Source organism: Seriola aureovittata, chromosome 8 (assembly GCF_021018895.1).
Source record: "Seriola aureovittata isolate HTS-2021-v1 ecotype China chromosome 8, ASM2101889v1, whole genome shotgun sequence".
NCBI classification, from domain to species: Eukaryota; Metazoa; Chordata; class Actinopteri; order Carangiformes; family Carangidae; genus Seriola; species Seriola aureovittata.
Genome location: NC_079371.1, coordinates 15,653,124 through 15,674,245, shown reverse-complemented (window position 1 = coordinate 15,674,245; position 21,122 = coordinate 15,653,124). Strand labels below are relative to the sequence as shown.

The 21,122-nt window shown below is 38.4% G+C and overlaps 2 protein-coding genes across 8 annotated transcripts in view; both read left to right on the top strand.

The window, feature by feature from the left end:
- Positions 1-10,871, top strand: part of LOC130173525 (protocadherin alpha-C2-like) — a 42,117-nt gene extending 31,246 nt beyond the window's left edge. For 4 of the 7 annotated variants that reach the window (XM_056382887.1, XM_056382885.1, XM_056382890.1 and 1 more), the window contains 2 exons: positions 7,729-7,764; positions 9,085-10,871. Coding sequence is in view for 4 of the 7 variants with exons in the window: in XM_056382889.1 (XP_056238864.1) it covers positions 7,729-7,740 (12 nt within the window). In the remaining 3 variants the exon portion in view is untranslated. Of the gene's footprint in view, positions 1-10; positions 6,107-7,728; positions 7,765-9,084 lie in introns of those variants that run through there. The other 3 variants (XM_056382888.1, XM_056382883.1, XM_056382884.1) reach the window with 3 other exon arrangements.
- A 7,293-nt stretch (positions 10,872-18,164) lies between these two features.
- Positions 18,165-20,692, top strand: LOC130173699 (protocadherin alpha-4-like). The gene has a single exon (XM_056383150.1). It carries the CDS (start codon positions 18,320-18,322, stop codon positions 20,690-20,692), a length of 2,373 nt encoding a protein of 790 aa, XP_056239125.1. The 5' UTR covers positions 18,165-18,319.
- Positions 20,693-21,122: the final 430 nt, after the last annotated feature.

Genomic DNA, 21,122 nt, shown 5'->3' with positions numbered 1-21,122 from the left:
TATGAAGAAAATGTATTTAAGACATATTCCACACAACTGTACTTGGTGAATATCCATCAAGTTTAATTATAACTGACCGCAGCAGTCATGCCCTTTATGTTATGCCAGTGCTTGAGAACAAACGCCTAAAATTGACGATGCATCTGAAATTAAAGTATAAATTAATTATGTACAATAAGGTTTGCTTTAACCTTCTTCCACTTCCTGCCATCTAGATTTAGTTACTTTTTTAATATAATTTTGACAAATTTTTCAAGTAATTTAATCCACATTTCCCTTTCCTAGATAGATTTTAATAGTCATTTAACCATGAATTTGTCTGCATATTTTAGGTATTGGATGGATAAATGAAGTACAACCTGTGACAGATTCATATTGCATTAAATACATAGACACTGGTATGTAAAACTAAATGAACATGACAGAAAGAGCATATAGTGTTACACACTCTCTGCATTTACAACCACTGTGAACATGTGTGACCAAAAAAAAGTATAAAAGAACACATAAATGACCTTATTACCAATTCATATACAAATGCAAACATACAGTGAATGGACATTTAGAATTACTCATAAGGTGGTCAGAATTCAAACTCTCAGATGTAACCCTGATGTTATCTTCTGATTTAGCAGCTGAGTTGAAAGTTAAGGGAAACTTAACTTAAAGTGCTGAGCAACCAATTCAATTTTTTTTTTGCACCTTCTACATGTTAGACATTTTAGGTAAAGCCTTAAAGCTGTCTGAAACCCACTTACACATTTGTATAACCTTGACTTTTCAAGACTGCTCCATTCTTGACTAAATTACCCCAGAGAGGCTTAAGAGTTCTTAAATCACAGTGTAAGAGTTGTGAAACTTCTGTAAAATTGTGAAAATGAAAAAAAAGGGGGATTTCATTGCTTATTTCACATTTAGACCACATTGGACCAGGTCCAGATCACAAACCAGTAAACCTGGACTGGTCACATCTGGACTAGATCTGTTTATCTGCACACCAACAACTTCTTCTGCTCACTGGTGGTCCCTATTGTGTCTTTACCCTTGCCAGTCACCTGACCTTGCACCTGCCTGTTGACATGATCCATCATTACCCCACCATCCAAAGAGTTTACACTGTAGACCTGCACAGCAGCCTAGTCATTTGCCATATTGTGGATTGTGTCTCCTGGGTTGCAGCCCTTTTGTTTTGCTTGAATCTGCCTGCCTGCAATTGTGATTTTGTCAAAAGTAGTATTTCTGAATTTCTCATCCTGTCACTACTAAGTACTGCTACAACTTTTGGTTGCATTCATAATCTAAATACTGCCATTACTATGGTTTCAAGTACCCACATACCTCTTTCACTACTACTAAAACCTCCACATGTAAGTCTGTCTTAGTTTTTTCCTTCCCTCTGACTGTCTGTCCCTCTTACACTCTGTACATTTCTGTCTATCTCATTTACTGCACATCTTTCCTTGTTTGTTCCTCCTTTCTCTCTATCTCCTCTGTTCCCTTATTCCTGTTTCTCTGCCACTCACAGTCACATGCACAGCTTCCACCCTGTCCTTGTTGTTCTTTATCTATCACTTCACTTTTCCCTTTATCCTTCCCTTTTCTTTTTAATTTACTTTTTATTTTTCCCCAGCTCTCTGTGCTTTTCCTGTTTACCTTTCTATTGCTATTGTTCCTCACTGCCTTTCCTTCACTCTTTATGTCCTTTGTTATTCTACTTTTCCATCCACCCCTCACCTTTTTGTCATTTTATATAATTTACACTCCGTATGGAAAATACACTGGCAATACAGATTTAGTGCTTTAGACTTGTTTTCAATGTATACCATGTACCATGCAGGAACAGCCTGACCTGAAACCAAGTTTTTTTCAATCCAAACTGTTATAATTCATCCCATTCCTGTGATGGGTATTTTGCTCCAGAGGATACAATCTCCTTTCAACTTTCAAGTAGTGGAGTGAAAGTGAAGATATCTAATATAGCCTGCTGTTATTGTTTCGGTGGATTATTATTTCTTTTTTAATAACAAAGTAATGATTTTTTTTTTTTTTTAAATGTTCGTATAATTTACAAATATATCAATTTTATTGAACAGAAAAAATATCCATATTTACCAGATTTAATCTTAACCACCTATTATTTATTTTTCTGCTATACTTAATAAACAGAAAAAAAGTCTGTTCATGGATATAAGTTGAAACTGCTGTCGATCTACCCCTGACAGCATCACATTTAGGATGTATTGGTCCTGTTAGAGGACACCAGATTTTAGCAGAGAGGGTGTCGAGGAAGTCTGACAGGTATTTCACTTTCCTATCCAGGTGGGTGTCATCTTCAAAGATGACTGGGACCCACTGTTCTTCAAAAGTAAAGTGGGGCTTCTCCTCACCAGAGACACTGGCCCGGGGAAGTATGAATTAAATAAACTCAGGTCTTAATATACTTAGTCCGCCCTCCTTTTCTGGGACAACAAGCCCACAGTGTTCAGCCCAACCTTGTCTCTAAAACACTTATCTCCTAGTCAGCCTACTCCATCAGTTCCAGTGACAACAACAGAGCAGAAGTTCCCCCACCTGTGGCTTGCTCTGCACATTGGACAAGTGTTGCCTTAACTCTCATCATTGTATCTCGCTTTTATTTGCAACTAATGTGTTCTGGTGCAGCTCGCTGTGTAAATTGTTGGGGCTCATCCCAATGAGGATATGGCTAACCCTCATATGATAGCCTTCGTATAGGCTACAGTCACCCACTTTGCTGGTGTGTGCAACAAAGTATTTCCTCTGTTGTAGTATAGTGCAGCACAGTTAAGGATGATTCAGTATGTAATACAGGAGACCAAGCGTTACATATGAAAGACTATCAATAACTCCAGCAGATTGAATATTTGTTAACCTTATTGCAGATTCTGTGGGCTACCTTTTCATACATTACATTTTATTACATTGTGATGCATTATCAGTTGGGCAAGCTATTCGTATGCTCCTCAATTTGGTTATTTGTCTTCAGTTAAAAAGTTTTTATTTTTTTTAGATGGATCTGGTCTGATGTGGTCCATTTGTGAAAAAAGCAGTGAAATTTCCAAAATTGAAAAGTTCTATTCTCACCAATAGACTTAGGATTTCACAAATTTGAACGGTTTCACAATATCAGACAGGCTTAAGGCTTTACACACAAGCTTTCCTCAACAGTAAGATGTGGTCAGAATCAGTCAGCAAAGTAACATGAGTTTCCCGTATCCCCCCCTTAACTGCCGAATCGGAAACGATATTGAGCGTCTTGTCCCACCCAGGTAATTAGAAACCGGGAAATAAAACGTCACTAAAGCACTTATTCCCTGTTTTTTAATTGTTGTGCGAAATTTGCATTCTATCTTAGTTTAAAAAAATATCAATTTATTGTTTATATAGTAATAGATTGTTAGAACAAAATTAATATATTGTTTTAAAAGGTTGCAAAGACTCATAAAATACTATTTTCGTCGCTGCTGTCCACGAAAACTGATCATTGATGAGGTAATGTTCTCACGATAGTTCAATGGAGGAAGAAGAGTCAGTGATGGTATGAAATGCACGTCATTCCTTGACGAAGCGTAGAGAAAACGCTTGCTATTAAGATCGTCGGTTTATTTGTTTATTCAACAAGAGGACAATTTATCCACATTTCAGCACACGTCCAGGCTTTAAATACGGGATCTTCGTGATGGCGAAGGATATACGACCGTTATTCGGGAGAGGGTTCGTTTCCGTGTTTCTTTTTCTTTCTGCTATCATGAACACTGTTTCCACCGTCACCCACTATTCTGTTCCCGAAGAAATGGAGGAAGACTCTGTCGTTGCTAATTTGGCAACTGATTTAGGATTAGACGTGAAGACGCTGAAGGGAAGGAAAATGCGCTTAGACGTTGTAGGCAACAAAAAATATCTTGATATTAACAAAGACACAGGAGAGCTGTTTATTCAGGAAAGGATAGACAGAGAGGTTTTGTGTCCCTTAAAAACAACGACATACTGTTTTCTTAAATTAGATGCAACAATTGAAAATCCAATACGAATGTTTAACATCGAGGTGGAAATTATCGATATTAATGATAACGCCCCTCATTTTCGACGAGGAACGATGCATTTGGACATCTCTGAATCAAGCCCCATTGGAGAGAGATTCTCACTGAACAACGCTGCAGATCCAGATGTTGGGACTAATTCTGTGAAAAATTACCACCTGAGCTCAAGTGAACACTTTGCGCTTGAAATTCAGACCGGGAGAGATGGGTCAAAGTTTGCTGATTTGATACTTAAAAAAGCTTTAGACAGAGAGCAGCAGCCTGTTCATAATCTAACACTGACTGCTGTGGACGGTGGAGTCCCCACGCGCACAGGTACAGCCAGCATCATTGTTCGCGTGCTCGATGTGAACGACAACGCCCCTTCATTTGAAAAAGACAGATACGTCGTAGATGTGATGGAAAACTCTCCGATTGGAAGTCTAGTAATCAAGCTAAATGCCACCGATTTAGATGAAGGGTCAAATTCTGATATTGTTTATTCATATAGTTTGTACACATCAGAGAGAACACAAAATATGTTTAACCTGAATCCAGAAAATGGTGAAATCAGAGTGAAAGAGATGATTAATTATGAAGATATTAAACTTTATGAAATGAAAATTATTGCTGCTGATAAAGGAAAAAACTCTTTATCTGGACAGTGTAAACTGACAATACAGGTGACAGATATGAACGATAATCACCCAGAAATTTCCATCAAATCCTTTCAAAGTCCTATCAAAGAAAATGAACAAATAGACACAGTGATAGCTGTAGTTAGTGTGAGTGACAAAGACTCAGGTGACAATGGAGTGGTTGATCTTCATATTCCAGATAATATGCCTTTCAAACTGAGAAAATCCTCTGATAACTATTATGAATTAGTGGTGTCAGAGCTGTTAGACCGTGAGAAGGTTCCAGAATATGACATCACTTTCACTGTTACAGACAGAGGTTCTCCTCCTTTATCTGACAATGAAACTATGACTTTAGAGCTGCTGGATGTTAATGACAATGTTCCACAGTTCCCTCAGTCATTTTCTACTATACGTGTAATGGAGAATAATGCACCTGGGGCCCTGCTCAGTTCACTCACTGCCTTTGACCCTGACCTCCATGAAAACCAGTATCTAGTTTATTTCATCCTAGAGAAAGAGATAGCCAACACCTCCATGTCCATGCTGTTCTCCATCAATCCAGAGAACGGTAATCTTTACGCACTAAAAACTTTTGACTATGAGATTGAGAAGGAGTTTCTTTTCCACATTGAGGCCAGAGACTCTGGCTCTCCTCCACTCAGCAGTAACGTGACTGTTCACATCATTATTGTGGACCAGAATGACAACGCTCCGGTTATTGTCTCTCCCTGGCGCGCACACGGCTCAGTGGTGGAGGAAAAGATCCCCAGATCCACCGATAAAGGCTCTCTGGTTGCCAAGGTGATAGCTTTAGACACAGACTCGGTGCACAACTCTCGGATTACCTACCAGTTTCTACAACTAACTGACGCCACCTTGTTCAGTCTGGACCAATACAACGGAGAGATCCGGACTATGAGGATGTTCAGTTACAGAGATCCACGCCACCAGAGACTGGTTGTTGTTGCCAAGGACAACGGGGAGCCTGCTCTCTCTGCTACAGTCACCATCAAGCTGTCCACAGTGGAGACTGTTGTTAAGGCCTACTCTGACATGACTGAGGTGCCTCTAGAGTATGACATCTTCTCAGACCTCAACCTGTACTTGGTGATCGGTCTGGGCTCAGTGTCATTTCTCCTGCTCATCACCATATTGGTCACCATCGTGCTCAAGTGCCAGAAACCCAAACCCAGCAAAGCAGCTCCTCCCTGCAGGAACAGTGTGATCAGTGAGAGGAACTCCACCATCGCAGATTCCACTCTGGTGTCCAACGATGCCTACTGGTACAGTCTGTTTCTAGCAGAGACCAGGAAAGGAAAGCTGGTGGTCAGACAGCCTGTGCCAAAGGGCTCCAGATACATTGTGTCCAGTATACCAAGAGGCACAGGAGTTACAGACACTAGTGACTCAGCAGCTTCCACTCTGCAGGTAGAAATTATCACTCACTGCAGTTTGAATAAGGTTTTAGTTTCAACTTTAGTTTTGTGAGGAAAAATATCTATCCTATTGTCAACACAGTTCACACTGCAATATTTCATTTCATTGGCATTGTTTTTTTTCTTTTTGAGTAAATCTTGTTTGAGGCAAGTAAAAGTGTTAAAAAAGAAAGAAGAATGATATGTTTTGCAATTTCTACAAGGGTAAATTTCATTCCAAATAAAAAACAACAAAATCACTAAATAAGTATCAGGTTTGGGCATCGGTGCACAATATCTCTACCTCTTATGTCTGTTTTATACTAAGGGCACTTACTGGTTTCAATTTTCATGTGCGTGTGACCTCTTCATGTAGTAGCTGCCCATCAACTGCCACAACAACAAAATTTCACATCCATCACTCCGTCTATCTGTATTGTACCGTAAAAAATAATTTAAAAGTTGTGTTTTCATCTTCCAAAAATACAGTTAAGAGTTCAACTCCCAATATCACTCTTTAGATATAATAAGTAGAAAAGCCATATCTTTGCTTATTTAACCAGAAAATTGAAGTTAAAATAAGAATTTATCATCCAAATAGAAAGCCAAGAATTACCAACAAAATAACAAATATAACATTTAATAGAAACCTATCTGAAGAATGGATTGTAAATGAGAGGTTACACCTTTGCTTCATGAAACATTTACTATTTGGATGTGAAGCTGTTTATATTTGTCATTTTATAGAACAGGATTTCCTGAAAATGTCTTTCAATTGTAACTTCAATTGTAGATACATTTTTGTGTTACTTCAGTTTGTGGACTCATATCAGAGGAATGGTTGTTTTCACTGTTATATTCACTGCAAATGAAAAGAAAGTCAAGTCCAAAGTAGAACGGAAACATAATACACAAACAATCCATGTCAGACTTTTTTCAAACAAGAAAAGTCTTGACTTATGACTAATAATCTGTTGTATTTATTCTGATAGTGCTACATAGTATTTTAATCAATAATGACTAAACAGAATGCACTATACAGTTTTCTCTGTGCTGAACACTAAGTGTGGTGTATTTTAACAATCATGAGCTCTGCTGCCTGGGTGGTGCAGGTGTCCTGTCACTGTCTGCAGAATTAAAGAGTCAGGAGTTGTGTATGGACTTTTTGTGCTTTGCATCACCACAGGACGAATGCAGAAAGTTTTAAACCAACATTTTAAAATGACCGTTCTTTTGCCAGCATATAATTTAAGTTAATAACATGAACGTCTCAATCAATCAATCTATCTATCTATCTATCTATCTATCTATCTATCTATCTATCTATCTATCTATCTATCTATCTATCTATCTATCTAAGATGGTAAGTATGTTGTTGGAAGAACAAACAATTACATAGCTAATTGTAAAACAGTTTTTTTCCCCACTGTTATAGGATTAATTGTAACAAGCTGCAGTACCTGTTATAAAAGGTGATACTAATCATGCATAATCTGTGGTATATTTCAAAGCTAACATTTCATTCGTAGTGCCTCGACACCAACTCTGTGATCATAGGATACACAAATAATCCTCTTTTGTGCTTGCAATGACCTGACCATTGAATTGCCTGTTTTTTTTCTCCCCACTCTTAAGTACCCTAAGTGAAGGAAGTCCACTCTGCAGTTGGAGGTATGCAGGAGTCTCACTCCCCCGCTCCGGATGCCCTTTTTATGAATGATGTTACAGAACTTAGTGTTTGAGTTGTTTTTTGTGTTTGTTTTGTTCACAGTTGATGTTTTCTTTTATTCTTTTGTCTTGTTTAATTTGTCTTGGAGAAGGAGATTTTTTTAATTGCAAAGGGTCACTTAGTTGACATCACATGCAGTTTTCCAAATCTCCTGTGTTAGCCTCTTCATGCCCACTTTTCGGTTACTCATGTTACAGTATCATCCTTAAAGCCCACTAAAATATGTCTGTGCAATCTAACTACCACAATAATTGACACTACCAATATTTTAGGATTATGTCCCTTCCTCAAAGTTTTTGTAGAATTTGGCAAACATATAGCCATAATGACCTCGGTTGAACTCAGGGGACAAAGACATTAAGTCATAATAATCATAATGGGAATGATTTTACACTGATTTATTACAGACTGTGGTCCATTTTCAGACAATCAAGCAAACGTGGTGATCCAGATACACTAGTGTTAAAACAGGTTCCTGTCCTAGTCATTACATGACAAAGTGAAAGTCAAGTATTGCCAGTTTCTGAGCCATACACTTGTCTCTTGCACTCATAGAGTCCTAATTATTCAATACAAATAACATCAAATTGCTGCTTCACCTGAAGGTCATTGATTACAGTTCTAAAAAAATATCCTTCATTTCAACTAACAATGTTACCATTTGCTGGCTTTGCTATTTTTCACAATCAGGCTTTTGCAGTTAATACACGTCAAGAAAATATTGATTTGTCTTTAATTGAATCACTATGTTCTCAAAAGGGTGCTGTGCATGTGTAGATTAATCTGTGTTCATCCCCTACTGACTCATCACTTATAGATTAGGAGTGTATCTTATTTTTTAATGTTTGAATGGGATTGGTCTGTGCTGTTTCTGTATGATTGAGTTAGCCAAAAATGTAATTCAACTGAGTGTTACTGACTTCACAGATTGACACTTCTGAATTCCTGTCTCTCTGTAGTGTGAATTGTGACCTAATTCTTTGTGCAGGAGAGGCGCAAAGTGAAACCAGTCACCCAGTTACCTAGCAACCACTCTCCTTCACATAATTGTGGAGCATGGTATTCATTTATAGACCCGCTACCTCAGCACTACATGTTCAAGGATCTGCCCAAAACCCCTTCACCCACTCTGTTTTCTGCCTGAAGCCCCTGTCTGAGTGACAGATGTCGGCTGCATGAGATATGTCAGTTTGGCCAGTCACACGGCTCTCTTTTCTCTAGTTCTTCCCCAGATTTATGTAATTCTCTTGTTTTGTTGGCAGGAATCCACCACCAGCAGCAGCAGTTCCACATAAGGCCACACAACTCCAGCTGCACACTGGATCTACGCTGACAGGAAAGCTTCACTGAGGAGAGGAGAAACCCGTGTCCTCAACCCCACCCAATGTCCATCCTGCTCAGTCTGGTCCCTCTTCTTCACATTGTGTAGTTGTCATGTTTTCACACCAAATGGGCCGAGGTGGCTAATCAAAGACAAACACCCCCCCCCCCCCCCCCCCTTTAAGAACATGAAAAAACAATCAACAATGCCTCTCTGTCCATTATGCATGATAAGGCTGCATGGCTTCAACCACACTCCAAGACCTTCATACAAAACATTTTCAAGGAGACACTCGCAAAGAAACGGACTGTACAAAAAATTGCACCAGTGGATATTCAAAGAAAGCCACAACAAGGACTAAAAGAGTGGACACGGAAATGTTGAAATGCCTTTAAGAGACTGTTTTCTCTCTCTATAAAAGAAACACCTGTTGGATATTTCATTTTTAATCTCTTTGCTTCGTCTTGCTGCACAACAGCATTGATGTATTATATATCAGTTAACTAAGAAGTGAAACAGCACAATTAACTAAATGTGAGAAAAGCACCAACCTACGATTTTTAAGTGTGGAACTAACAGGAATCAGTGTTTTATAAGTGTTGTAGCTTTCAGTAGTTTTTTGTTTTGTACTTGACTTTGTGCTTTATATGTGAGCTAGGCCTAAATATATGAATGAGAGTGCTAAGAGATTAAATTAAGTTTACCAGTACATCAAATAGAAGAGTGAGGCCTTTAGCCATTATGTATCTGCCTTTCAGTTGTTTTTGCATGGAATAATCAAAGTACTTTGATAATTTTAGATATTTTATGATTTTGAGCAATCCATTGTCTGCAGTTAGGCATCATGGCTTAGTATTTTTCAAAACAAGATGGAAGATTACATTTTAATGCGACCACATAGACAAGTACAAAAGTGTAATACTTTCTGAATAAGGTCTTCTAAGATTTGTAATTTCATTACAAGGGTACTCTCAGCTTAAACTTAAGTGTACAGTCAGTGTGTATGAATGTTATGTCCACTTGGACATTATCGGAGAAAATGAGTCTAGGTGTTAAAACTGAACACAATTAAACACAGGTAGTCTTTGCGAATGGATAAATTAATGTCTCATTATAACTACTTTATATAGAACACAAACATTACCATGTACTTTCACTTTTTTAAATTTCCAAAGCCAAACTCTGTTTGTTATTCATGTTTAACATCTTCTGAGACTGTGTAATAAGTTGAAGAACTGATCATGAAGACTTTATGTTACAATGTTGAAACAACATAGTGGTGATTGATTTTACTCAATGAAAGCTGTGCTCATGTGTATTACTACTTTATGTATCTGTATATGCAACACATAAACAGAGATACAGACATGCCTGACGTATACAGTATACCATATGTCTGTATCTATACATATGCCTTTCCATTACAATATCAATGCTGAACTTAAGCAAAAACAGTGTAACTCTTGTGCCATCAGATTTATGGGATAACTAGTATGTGAAACAGTAAAACATTCAGAAATCATGTAGTCAAACTCTTTAGCACAGCTCACATTGCATTACTTGTATAAAGTTGTAATGTGTTATGGGAAAACATATACAGTAAGTGCTTTTGTACAGTGGTACTTTTATGGTGCAATATGTAGCAACTTGTGTAATGTGGGCTGATTGTATGCTACGGTCTGGTCTGTATGATCTATTAAACATAAAAATATAGAACGACAAAGTTAATGTTGCTCTTCTGAATCTTTTGTATCAAATGGCATGATCTCCCTTTAGGACAGCTGCATTATCATAAGTCTGGTCTAGTTTAAAGAAGAGTTATGTTAATATTCAAATACATATGAACAGGTCAAAGTCAGTCAAATGATATGTATGGTGACAATGTTATTACGTTGCCCCATTATTGTCAGCTAGTTAACCAACTTCCCTATATGATGCTGAATTTCAGGTTCATATTTTTATTTGGATGTCCTACTAGAATAGGTTTTCATGCTTTAATGTTCAAAAACACGTTATTTTTCTCACACTGTACATTTCTGCAGCACCTCCTTTCACCCTCTAAATGAAGTAGCCCCTGTCCCTTTAACAGACCCCTTTCCGCTAAGCCTAGTCTGCTCTGATTGGTCAGTTCCCACAGGCCTGAGAAGGCACGCCCACTGTGTTTCCGGGTAGAGGCTGCTGGTGTTTTGAAGAGAGAGAACAACCATAACAGAGTTTAACTACAAATCAACCGTGATTTTCGCCACAGTTACCGCTTGTAAACCGAAAACTTCACCACCACAATCAGGTAGAAATGAACAACATCGGGAAACAAGATGACAGTTTTCCTTGACATTTTCTTTATTCTTTATTTATATCTCTCATAATATTAGATCCGTCTTTAAGCATAAACTCTCTATACCATAAATATACACTCTGTTTTACGTTTGTCTTTACAAGTGCATCTGTGAGGAGAGACTTATAGAGCCCAGTGAAGTTGAAAGTATTTGTTGTGCAGAGACACATTGGTAACGTGAAGCATATACATGCAGCACAATATGTAATGTAAACACTTATGTCACACCAGTGACACCATCATGATTCAGCAACCTGTATGGAATAAATAGTTTGATTTGCTTATGTAATTGAAAAACTGCTCAGTAACTTAAAGTATCAGCAGCTACTGTGAGAACTCTGTCCATGTTTCATAGAGTAACTTGGATATTTTCACTTTAAAAGTTTTTTACTTTTGGCAATTGCCATATTTATGCTTTAAAATGTTTGTCAAAGCTGCAGACGATCTGTTTGATTCCCTTTCACAATAATGCAGTGAATATTCTGTAAACACCATAAAAGTTTGACTGTGAACAGAAATATCTTTAGCTGCAGTTATTCTTTACTGCCTATATACACTCTCTAAATATAGTTGAACAAACGCCCAAATTCAGAACATGATTGTCTTAAGTATATAGACATTCTTTTTGTCTATAGCCAAGTTTGAAAATTGAATTCACATGAAACACTTTTTTTCAGATACTGTAAAGCATTTATTGTCATCACTCATCAATCGTAGCTGTATTTAGTGTTGTACTGTTTTGCCACAAGATCTGATTATAACATAAATCATGCATCAATCGTCCATGATAATAAAAATCATGATTTAAAACTTTATATATCAGGTACGCGTGTACAAGGGCACTGGGATTCTTGTGCAGATTTCTCAGTTAATTAATAGAAAAATACAATATTAGATTAGATTAGATTAGATAATTTAGATGAGCACTGCACAAAGTACAAGTACTCTACAATATAATGCATTTTAGCGTCTATATAGAAGTGCAAAAAGCAGTAAAGTGAAGAGTGATGTACATACTGTAGCCTACAGTATACAGTTTGTATACCTATAGAGGTATACAAATAACGGTGAGAACACACACAACAGCATGTGCATCAGTTATAGTAGGCAATTGTGGAGGTGAACAGAGACACCTCCTTTTGACTCCCACCAGCTTTTTCAAAACCTCCTCCACATATGGTGCCGAGTCCACAAAGACTTTTTCAAAGACAAGGTCCAACAAGTGGACAATGCTCTGTCCAATAATTGCCATACACAAAGACTCTGTTTACATTTTTTCTTTTTCATGTATGTGCCACTAAACAATGTCTGTTTAAAATTTTCTTGAAAAGGCATGTTACACTTTATATAATTTTTTATTTATTCACAAGTATATTTGTGTATCTTTACTTTATTGTGTTGAAAATGGTACGAAACTGATGTGCAATAGTAAATACATGTACATTACATAGGTTCTTGGGTGAAAAATAAAGGATTGTAACACTAACAGAATGTCAACTAAGTCTTCACTAGTTTCACGAGTTTGGCTCTGCATTCTCCATTGTGAGTTGTTTAAGAGACAGTGGTTGCATTATCTAATAAAGATGAATTTATGATGCCCATGTGCCCCATGCACATAAAGGTTCACACACACAAAATATTTAACTGAATCCAGTTTTACTTTATTGGTGTCTAACACAGATATGTGGGCTGGCCTCATAAATACTGTATAAAAGCATTGAAATGCCCAAAGATGACCTCACACAATGCCCGGTCTTCTACACTAAAGGAGTTGTGGTATTATGAATGTAGATGGTTACTCTACTAAATTGTCAGTATTTGTATTTGAGGTCAGGCTCCTTTCTCACAGAAGGGAATTAGGGCCACGTAAAAAAAAAAAAAAAAATATATATATATATATATATATATATATATATATATATACACACTTATAAAAAAAAAATATATATATATATACATATATATAGATTTCTGACTTTTATCTCAGAATTCTGAGAAAAAAGTCAGCTTTTAAAAAGATGTGGCCCTAATACTCTTCTCTTATACTATATCTTGCACAGGATAAAATGGTGGGCTGCTCTGCAGATCATTTTTTCCTTTCTTTAACAATGACTGACGTGTTCTCAGGGCTGGTGGTCATTGGTACCAGCTACTACTGACTTCCAGGAAGATTAATATAGCTGACATACAGAATGGAGTCTACAGCGACTCACAGTGTGCACTGTTATACAGTATCACCCCGTTCATGTAATTTATTTTCAATTCAAGTTCACTGCTCAGCCATTGTACTCCACAGAATGACAACAAGTGGTAGGTATAAGTGGTAGCTTAAAACCAGAAAGCAGATTTTTCCCTAGAATGCTCAGATGTGTGGCCTCTAGTTTGATCTCCTCTTTCCTCTCTGATACTGAGACAGTGTAACAAAATAGGAACACTGACTGCAAGTGTCAAAGAAAAGAAAATGTACCCTGTGAGTGTGTTTCCACCAAGATCTTTTTTCCACAGCCACACCGATTGGAAAACACAAGCTGTCATTCTGGACTTCCCCACCACCGGAGTGTAAGTACAGATTCAAATAAAACAACATTTTTTAAATCATATTTAAGATCTATAAGACATAAATAATTAAGACAAAAGGGAATCTATAACATAGAGCAAATTCTGGATAACAACACATTTGTCTTTTCCCTCTGTAATTATTCAGAAAAATAATCAATTCAAAACTCAAAAAAAGGTTTCTTTGTGTCTGAAATAAAGAAGAACAAACTACTTATAGGCTTAAAATTCAGGTGAAAGAGCACATGGCGCACTCTGTCCCAACCCCAGCAGTACTGTGGCGTTGCACTAACATGCAGCTATTAGGAGAGGTGGTAACACAGTTTAACTTTAAACTGTGTAACCATGTTTTTCTGCCACAAAAGATTGGGTGTGGACTTACTAAGTGTTGTTAAAATAAAAAGTCACTGAGGGAAATCTTTATATGTGATAATTAAATATTGTGTGATAACTTCATCACTCTGTATCCATTGGAATAACCATAGAAGTGGTCATGGTAGCAGTGATACTGCATAAAAATTTTCCGAGATTATTCTTACACCAAAAAAACAAACCAAAAACAACAACTTCCTGCTTTTAATATTTTTAGCTCAACTCACTCAACACTCAACACACATCTACTTCACTGAAACATGCAGACACCTTTCCTTAAAAAACTGAACTCACACAGCCAAAAATGAATCAATTACCATCACTTTGCATAGGCAGCATGCTTTTGTGTATTATTCAGCATCAAACAAACCCTTTCCATTTTGTGAGGATGAGTCACCTGGTACACAGGTGGAGGTACAAGAAATCGAATGTATTTACATTATTCAGATTCACTTTTGGGCAAGTAAACTAACTCTGCCTCCTACAAAGCTTCAATACTGTTACAAACGGCTCAGCCTGCCTTCAACAGTAAAAAATGTCTTCTTATGTGGCCTTGTTCACATGCAGTAAGAACACATCATTTGAACATTTAAGGGGAACTTATCTTTAAAATACGTATCCAGGAGGCAATACTCCCTTTACATGTTTTCTCTTTTGGTAAAAAGGCCTTAAGTCATTTATATATAGATCTTATACCTTCCATCTATGTGTATCCATTTCTCGACTGACTGAAGATCACTAAAAGTTGAAGATCACTATGATGCCCAGGGCTCAAGCCCAGTTAAGGTCCATAAAGAGCTTTTTTTTCTTCTAATCTGAGAATAATTATTAAATGGAATCAAATGCTTTTTAGAAACACTTTAAATAATTCAAGTGCAAAATGAGTGAGTCAAAAAAAGAGGGATATTTCCACAGACAGACATTTGAGGAAGTGCATAACAATACCTCTCTCATATATGACGGCAGTAGAAACAGGGTCCAGCTGTGTGCCTCCTCTGGGCCGTCTGCGATGATCACAGTCAGCATATCCACCTCGTGTGAAGACGTCATGTCCATCTTTATCCTGCAATGAAACACAATGTCAAAAATAATTAACATTTATAGGAAAGAAGCAACCACGTTATGTCTCAACCGAAGCTCTAAATATAGTCTGATGACTTGTACTAAAGGGCACAATTTGAAACGTGCATAGTTGTCATAAGAAGATGCGTTTTATTTATTATACTGTGATACAAAAACTCATCAGCAGGTTTGGTTAAATTTGGTTCGGTAACACTGTTTTACAGACTATATATGTTTGAGGATTTTTTTCTGAATGTAGTCTACTGAATGTGTCTGTCTCACTTTCTGTCTCTTTGTGTGTGCACACACAATGACCTCATCTCTCTGGGGAGATGAGGTCATGCATGTGCAGGAGAGATTGAAAGTGGAAGCCCACAGGATGACTTATTTTGATTTAATATCCTCCATCCCTCAAAATTTTAGCAGCACTTCTTAGCACTCAAAAGACTGGTGTCTTTGTGATGTATTTTAAATAAAGAAAGAATGAAAGCTTTTATATGGGGTCTTGTCTAGATAATATTTTGTTTGGTTGGAGGAAAGTGAGATAAACGTTTCTCAGTTTCCTGTCTCATCACCACTTGACCCTGAGAGGAGACTCTCACACGGCCTGCTGTCTGCAGCACTGGTCCTCTGACGGAGGAACACACTGATACATGACACAACTATGCACCAATGTGGAACAAAACACTAGAACAACCACCAGCTGGCACTAATAGGCTAACACATGAACACCATACATCATGCTGTGATGTAGGCCTATTTTATTTATTAGCATATATGTGGGGTCTCTCTTGCCATGCAAAATTTTATAATACAAGACAAAATTTAAATTTCAAGATTGATATTTCTTTTACAAGTATTGTCTTAGCTGCAAGTCCATGCTTTTCCTTCTGAAACCCTTATTACAAAATAATGTAAATAAACTATAATGGAGGGATATGATGGGACAGGGTAACATGTATCTTTCATGTTTTAGAGAATTAACAAATTAAGGATGTGTGTATACAGCTGGCTTTCTTTGTCTGCAGCATTCACAGCTCCTCCCTCACAGATCCCTCCCCCTCTGTGTCCTTCCTTCCTGGGCGTACGCCTGCTTCAGCACCATGGACAGTGACCTGCCTAAAGGAGCTGCGTTGCCATGGTGACGTGCTGTCTGTTCGCTGGAGCTGGCGGTGTGCTGTGGAGCCGCCTTTAATTTCATATTCCGACAACATCACCCCCACCCTCCCTCCACCCCACAACACAGTGCATTATCCGCAGCTTACAGACATCAGATGAGCATTCTCTGCGAAATATTGCCGCTGCCTTTGCCTAACAACCGCTGACATTAATAGAAATGAGGTGCTTTAAAACAGTCTGGTATCCTTGGGGCGCAGGCAGAAAATCGGAAAACATGATGCAGAATGCGGCAGCGCACATGCACGCGCACGTATATGTTTGGCCTAAATCCAGAATCAATACGTAGCCATAGCAGGTGGGAGGGGTGCGCAGATTCGGGGTTTTTATCATGTAGGTCACCTTGTTTCCTAGCTGCTGTCAGTATAGGCATCATTTTTGTGTTTTCTCTCATATTTTTTCTGGATTTCGCCATGCACTGCAGCAGTGTGGACAGGCCACTGCAAGGGGAACAACGCACAGTTACATATGACCAATGTAGTGCTGCCATGGGCACATCAGAGCAGCACTTTCAGGTTTAATCCATGAGATGTCACTGCTCACCTCTGCAATAGGAGAACGGTTGTGGGAGTGTGCTGCGGAGACCGCACAGAGTTTAAACAGATAGAATGTGAATACCAGCAGCTCTACCTAGACCAACACAATACAAAAAATAAGTAAAGCTTTAACTTACGGATCCGTGATTTTAGAATAATTTACAATTCATTTACAATAGATTTCCTGGAAATAACTGTATAATTTGGCCCCAAATCTACAAAAATAGAGCCAGTGTTGGGTTGATAAGTGTTCAACCATCAGGAAGTCTTTTGGTCACAGCGCAGCCGGTCAGCTAGGACACAAAACTGTGACATTTGCCACATTTGAAAGCACATAATTCAACATATAAGCTGAATATTTTCCAATAATAAATTATAACATAATCTTTATATGTGTTTGGATGTGACGTTTGATACAAAGAAATTCATTTTCACTATGATAAGTATAGAATTTCGTTGCTCTTTCCAGGAACCGTTTTGTTCTTTTTCTATTGCCTTTTGCATTCACTGTGACAATATTAAAGGTCAACTGTTTTAACCACAGTGATTTTGATGACAAATATTTACCAGCTATTTGTGGGAAACATGTACTTTAATACAGCGGGGCACAATAAAAATAGCATGCAACTTGAAATAGGACTTTTGGAAAAAGAAGACCAACTCTTAGCTCCACTCATTAATTGTGATTTTCAGGATCGGTTTGTAAGACTCATCCTTTAACACCTACTTTCATATTAAAATTTTAAAGACCATTCTCATAAATGGTGTGATTATAATTTCTACTTCAATGTACTGCCTAAATGCACATTCGGGATGGTTTTTCGGAGAAAAAAACTTATTAAACTGGAAGTAACCCTTTTATCAGCAACGCTGCAGTAACAAAAGGTGGTGCTGTTACACTACATATCACTACGATGGTTCTCTGTGAGAGGGATGCATCTTTTTTCATGTACATTCAGTAAGAACCCAACGACAGGGGTTGAAAGAACCGACTGAACAGCCTTCATCCTTTTGCTAGAATGATGGTGATGGTTCTCGCAGGCCTTTCTTGTTTATTATCCCTAACAGGAAACTAAAAATCCTGCAAGAATCTTGCTGACGGATTTAAGACTGTGGATTAAAAGGTTTTTTCCCAAAACATGGCGATAACGGGCATCAGAGGACAGTGGCTGGATATGTGGATTTTCTTTTGTCTGGTACTCTTGATTGGGATTAAATTGGAAGGGATCGCTGCTCAAATAAGGTATTCCATTCAGGAAGAACTCAAATCAGGGGCGGCAGTTGGGAATGTGGCCAAAGACCTTGGGTTAGATCTTGCAAGACTGACGGACAGAAATCTTCGCGTCGTGTCAGGAACAAAGCAGGATCTGTTTAACGTAAATCCGAGAGATGGAGTTTTGTTAGTCAACCAGAGAGTAGACAGAGAGGAGCTATGTGCAAAAACTATTCCATGCATCACAAATCTGAAAGCAGTTGTAGAAAATCCTCTGGAAATGCACCAGGTAGTTATAGAAATACTCGATGTAAACGACAATTCGCCGAGATTTCCCGAAGAAAACTACACATTAGAGGTGCTGGAGTCCGCCGTAGTTGGATCGCGATTTCAAGTGGAAGGAGCCCACGACTTGGATGTTGGTTTGAATTCCTTACAGTCATATAAACTAAACCATAACCAGTATTTTCGCCTGGAAACGGAGGAATTTGGGGAGGACGGAAAAGTTCCGTTCCTGATTTTACAACGACCTTTGGATAGAGAACAGACTGCTCAACTCTGGTTACTATTAACAGCTACAGACGGAGGAAAACCATCAAAATCTGGTACAATTAATATCACTGTTATTGTGTCTGATATAAATGACAACTCACCGGTGTGTGATAAACAGAAATACACCATAACAATAAAAGAAAACGCACCTCCAGGGACATTCCTGTTGATAGTAAATGCATCTGACTCGGATGAGGGGATGAACGGTGAGATAGAATATTCTTTAAGGAGTAAACTTAGAGGACTCTCATCTGACCCGTTTGATCTGGATAGCAGAACTGGCAAACTAACAGTAAAAGAAGGCCTTGATTACGAGGAAAAGCAAGTCTATGAGATTAAGGTGCTGGCTGCGGACAAAGGTGCCGTGTCTCTCTCCACACCATGCAACGTGGTTGTTAGAGTGGAAGATGTGAATGATAACCAACCCGAAATAGAGATCACATCCCTTTCAAGTCGAATTCCAGAGGATGCACCTCTTGGCACGGTGGTAGCGTTGATGGGTGTGACGGACCTTGACTCAGGTGTGAATGGACAGGTGGTCTGCAGTGTGCCCGGACATTTACCTTTTGACTTAAAGCCATCTCCTGACGGACAGTCATTCTCTTTGGTCACCAATGATTTCTTGGATAAGGAAACAATACATACGTATGACATTACAATAACGGCAAAAGACTTGGGGATCCCCTCCCTTTCATCTACGAAGGTGATACAGGTAGATGTGCTTGATGTTAATGATAACAGTCCTTTGTTCACTGAAAGCCCATATACTTTTTATGTGCCTGAAAATAACAAGGCTGGGAAGTCATTTTTTTCAGTGAGCGCAACAGATGCTGATGGAGGTGAAAATGCAGCAGTCACATATTCACTTGACCGAAAAAGTCCGGGGCCAACTGTAACCTCCTTTTTAAACATGAACGAAGCCAATGGCACGATTTCAGCCTTGAAAAGTTTTGATTTTGAAACACTGAAAAATTTCCACTTCCACGTTGTTGCGTCAGATTCTGGAACTCCGTCACTAAGCAGCAACGTCACAGTGAACGTGTTCATTCTGGATCAGAACGACAACGCTCCAGTCATCCTGTATCCAATCAACTCTAACGGTTCTGCTGAAGGTGTGGAGGAGATTCCCCGCAACGTGAACGCAGGACACTTGGTGACTAAAGTCAGAGCCTATGACGCTGATATAGGATATAACGGCTGGTTACTGTTTTCACTGCAGGAAGTTACTGACCACAGTCTCTTTGGTTTGGACCGCTATACAGGACAGATCAGAACACTTCGCTCATTCACAGAGACAGACGAGGCTGAACATAAACTGGTCATACTGGTCAAAGACAATGGAAACGTTTCACTCTCAGCAACAGCTACTGTGATTGTCAAACTTGTGGAGCCCAAAGAGGCTTTTGCAGCTTCTGATGTTGTCAGGAAGGGAAACGACCAAGGAGAAAATAATATCATATTTTATTTGATTGTAACGTTGGGATCAGTGTCTGTACTTTTTCTAATCAGTATCATCGTGCTGATTGCAATGCAGTGCTCAAAATCCACAGACTATTCTTCTAAATATCTACAAGAGACTAATTATGATGGGACACTGTGTCACAGCATCCAGTACAGATCTGGAGACAAACGGTACATGTTAGTTGGACCCAGAATGAGTATAGGATCTACTATAGTCCCCAGCAGCCATGCGAATACACTAGTGCTCCCTGACAGGAGGAGAACATCTGAAGAGGTAAGAGCTTGAAAACAATGTGATATATAACATGTTTATGTGCATCACGCTCCATCATTGCTCTCTGCTCTATGGCATATTTTCTCTTCTTTATCCTTCTAAAGCCCCTAGTCAAAAGAACAATACCAAACAACTTGACATGATCTCTACCCCTTCACAAGTCTGATTAGAAGTTTAATGCTTATTATTTGGATCTTTACTCGTTAGCCTGACTTCATTTAGAGATACAATATTCACCCAACATTGTTTGCTGCTTTGTGTAGGTTATGTAAGTAAGTGTAGGAAGAGGCTTGCTTTCTATGCTGTGCATTGTTGAGAAGAGACAAACTCTCCCTCTGCTTTGTCCCTGCTACACTTTCGACTTCTTTGTCATTTTTGAGACAATATAAAGCGACGAAGACCAAAGATTTAAAATAGAAAAAAACACTGTATCTTCTGTCAT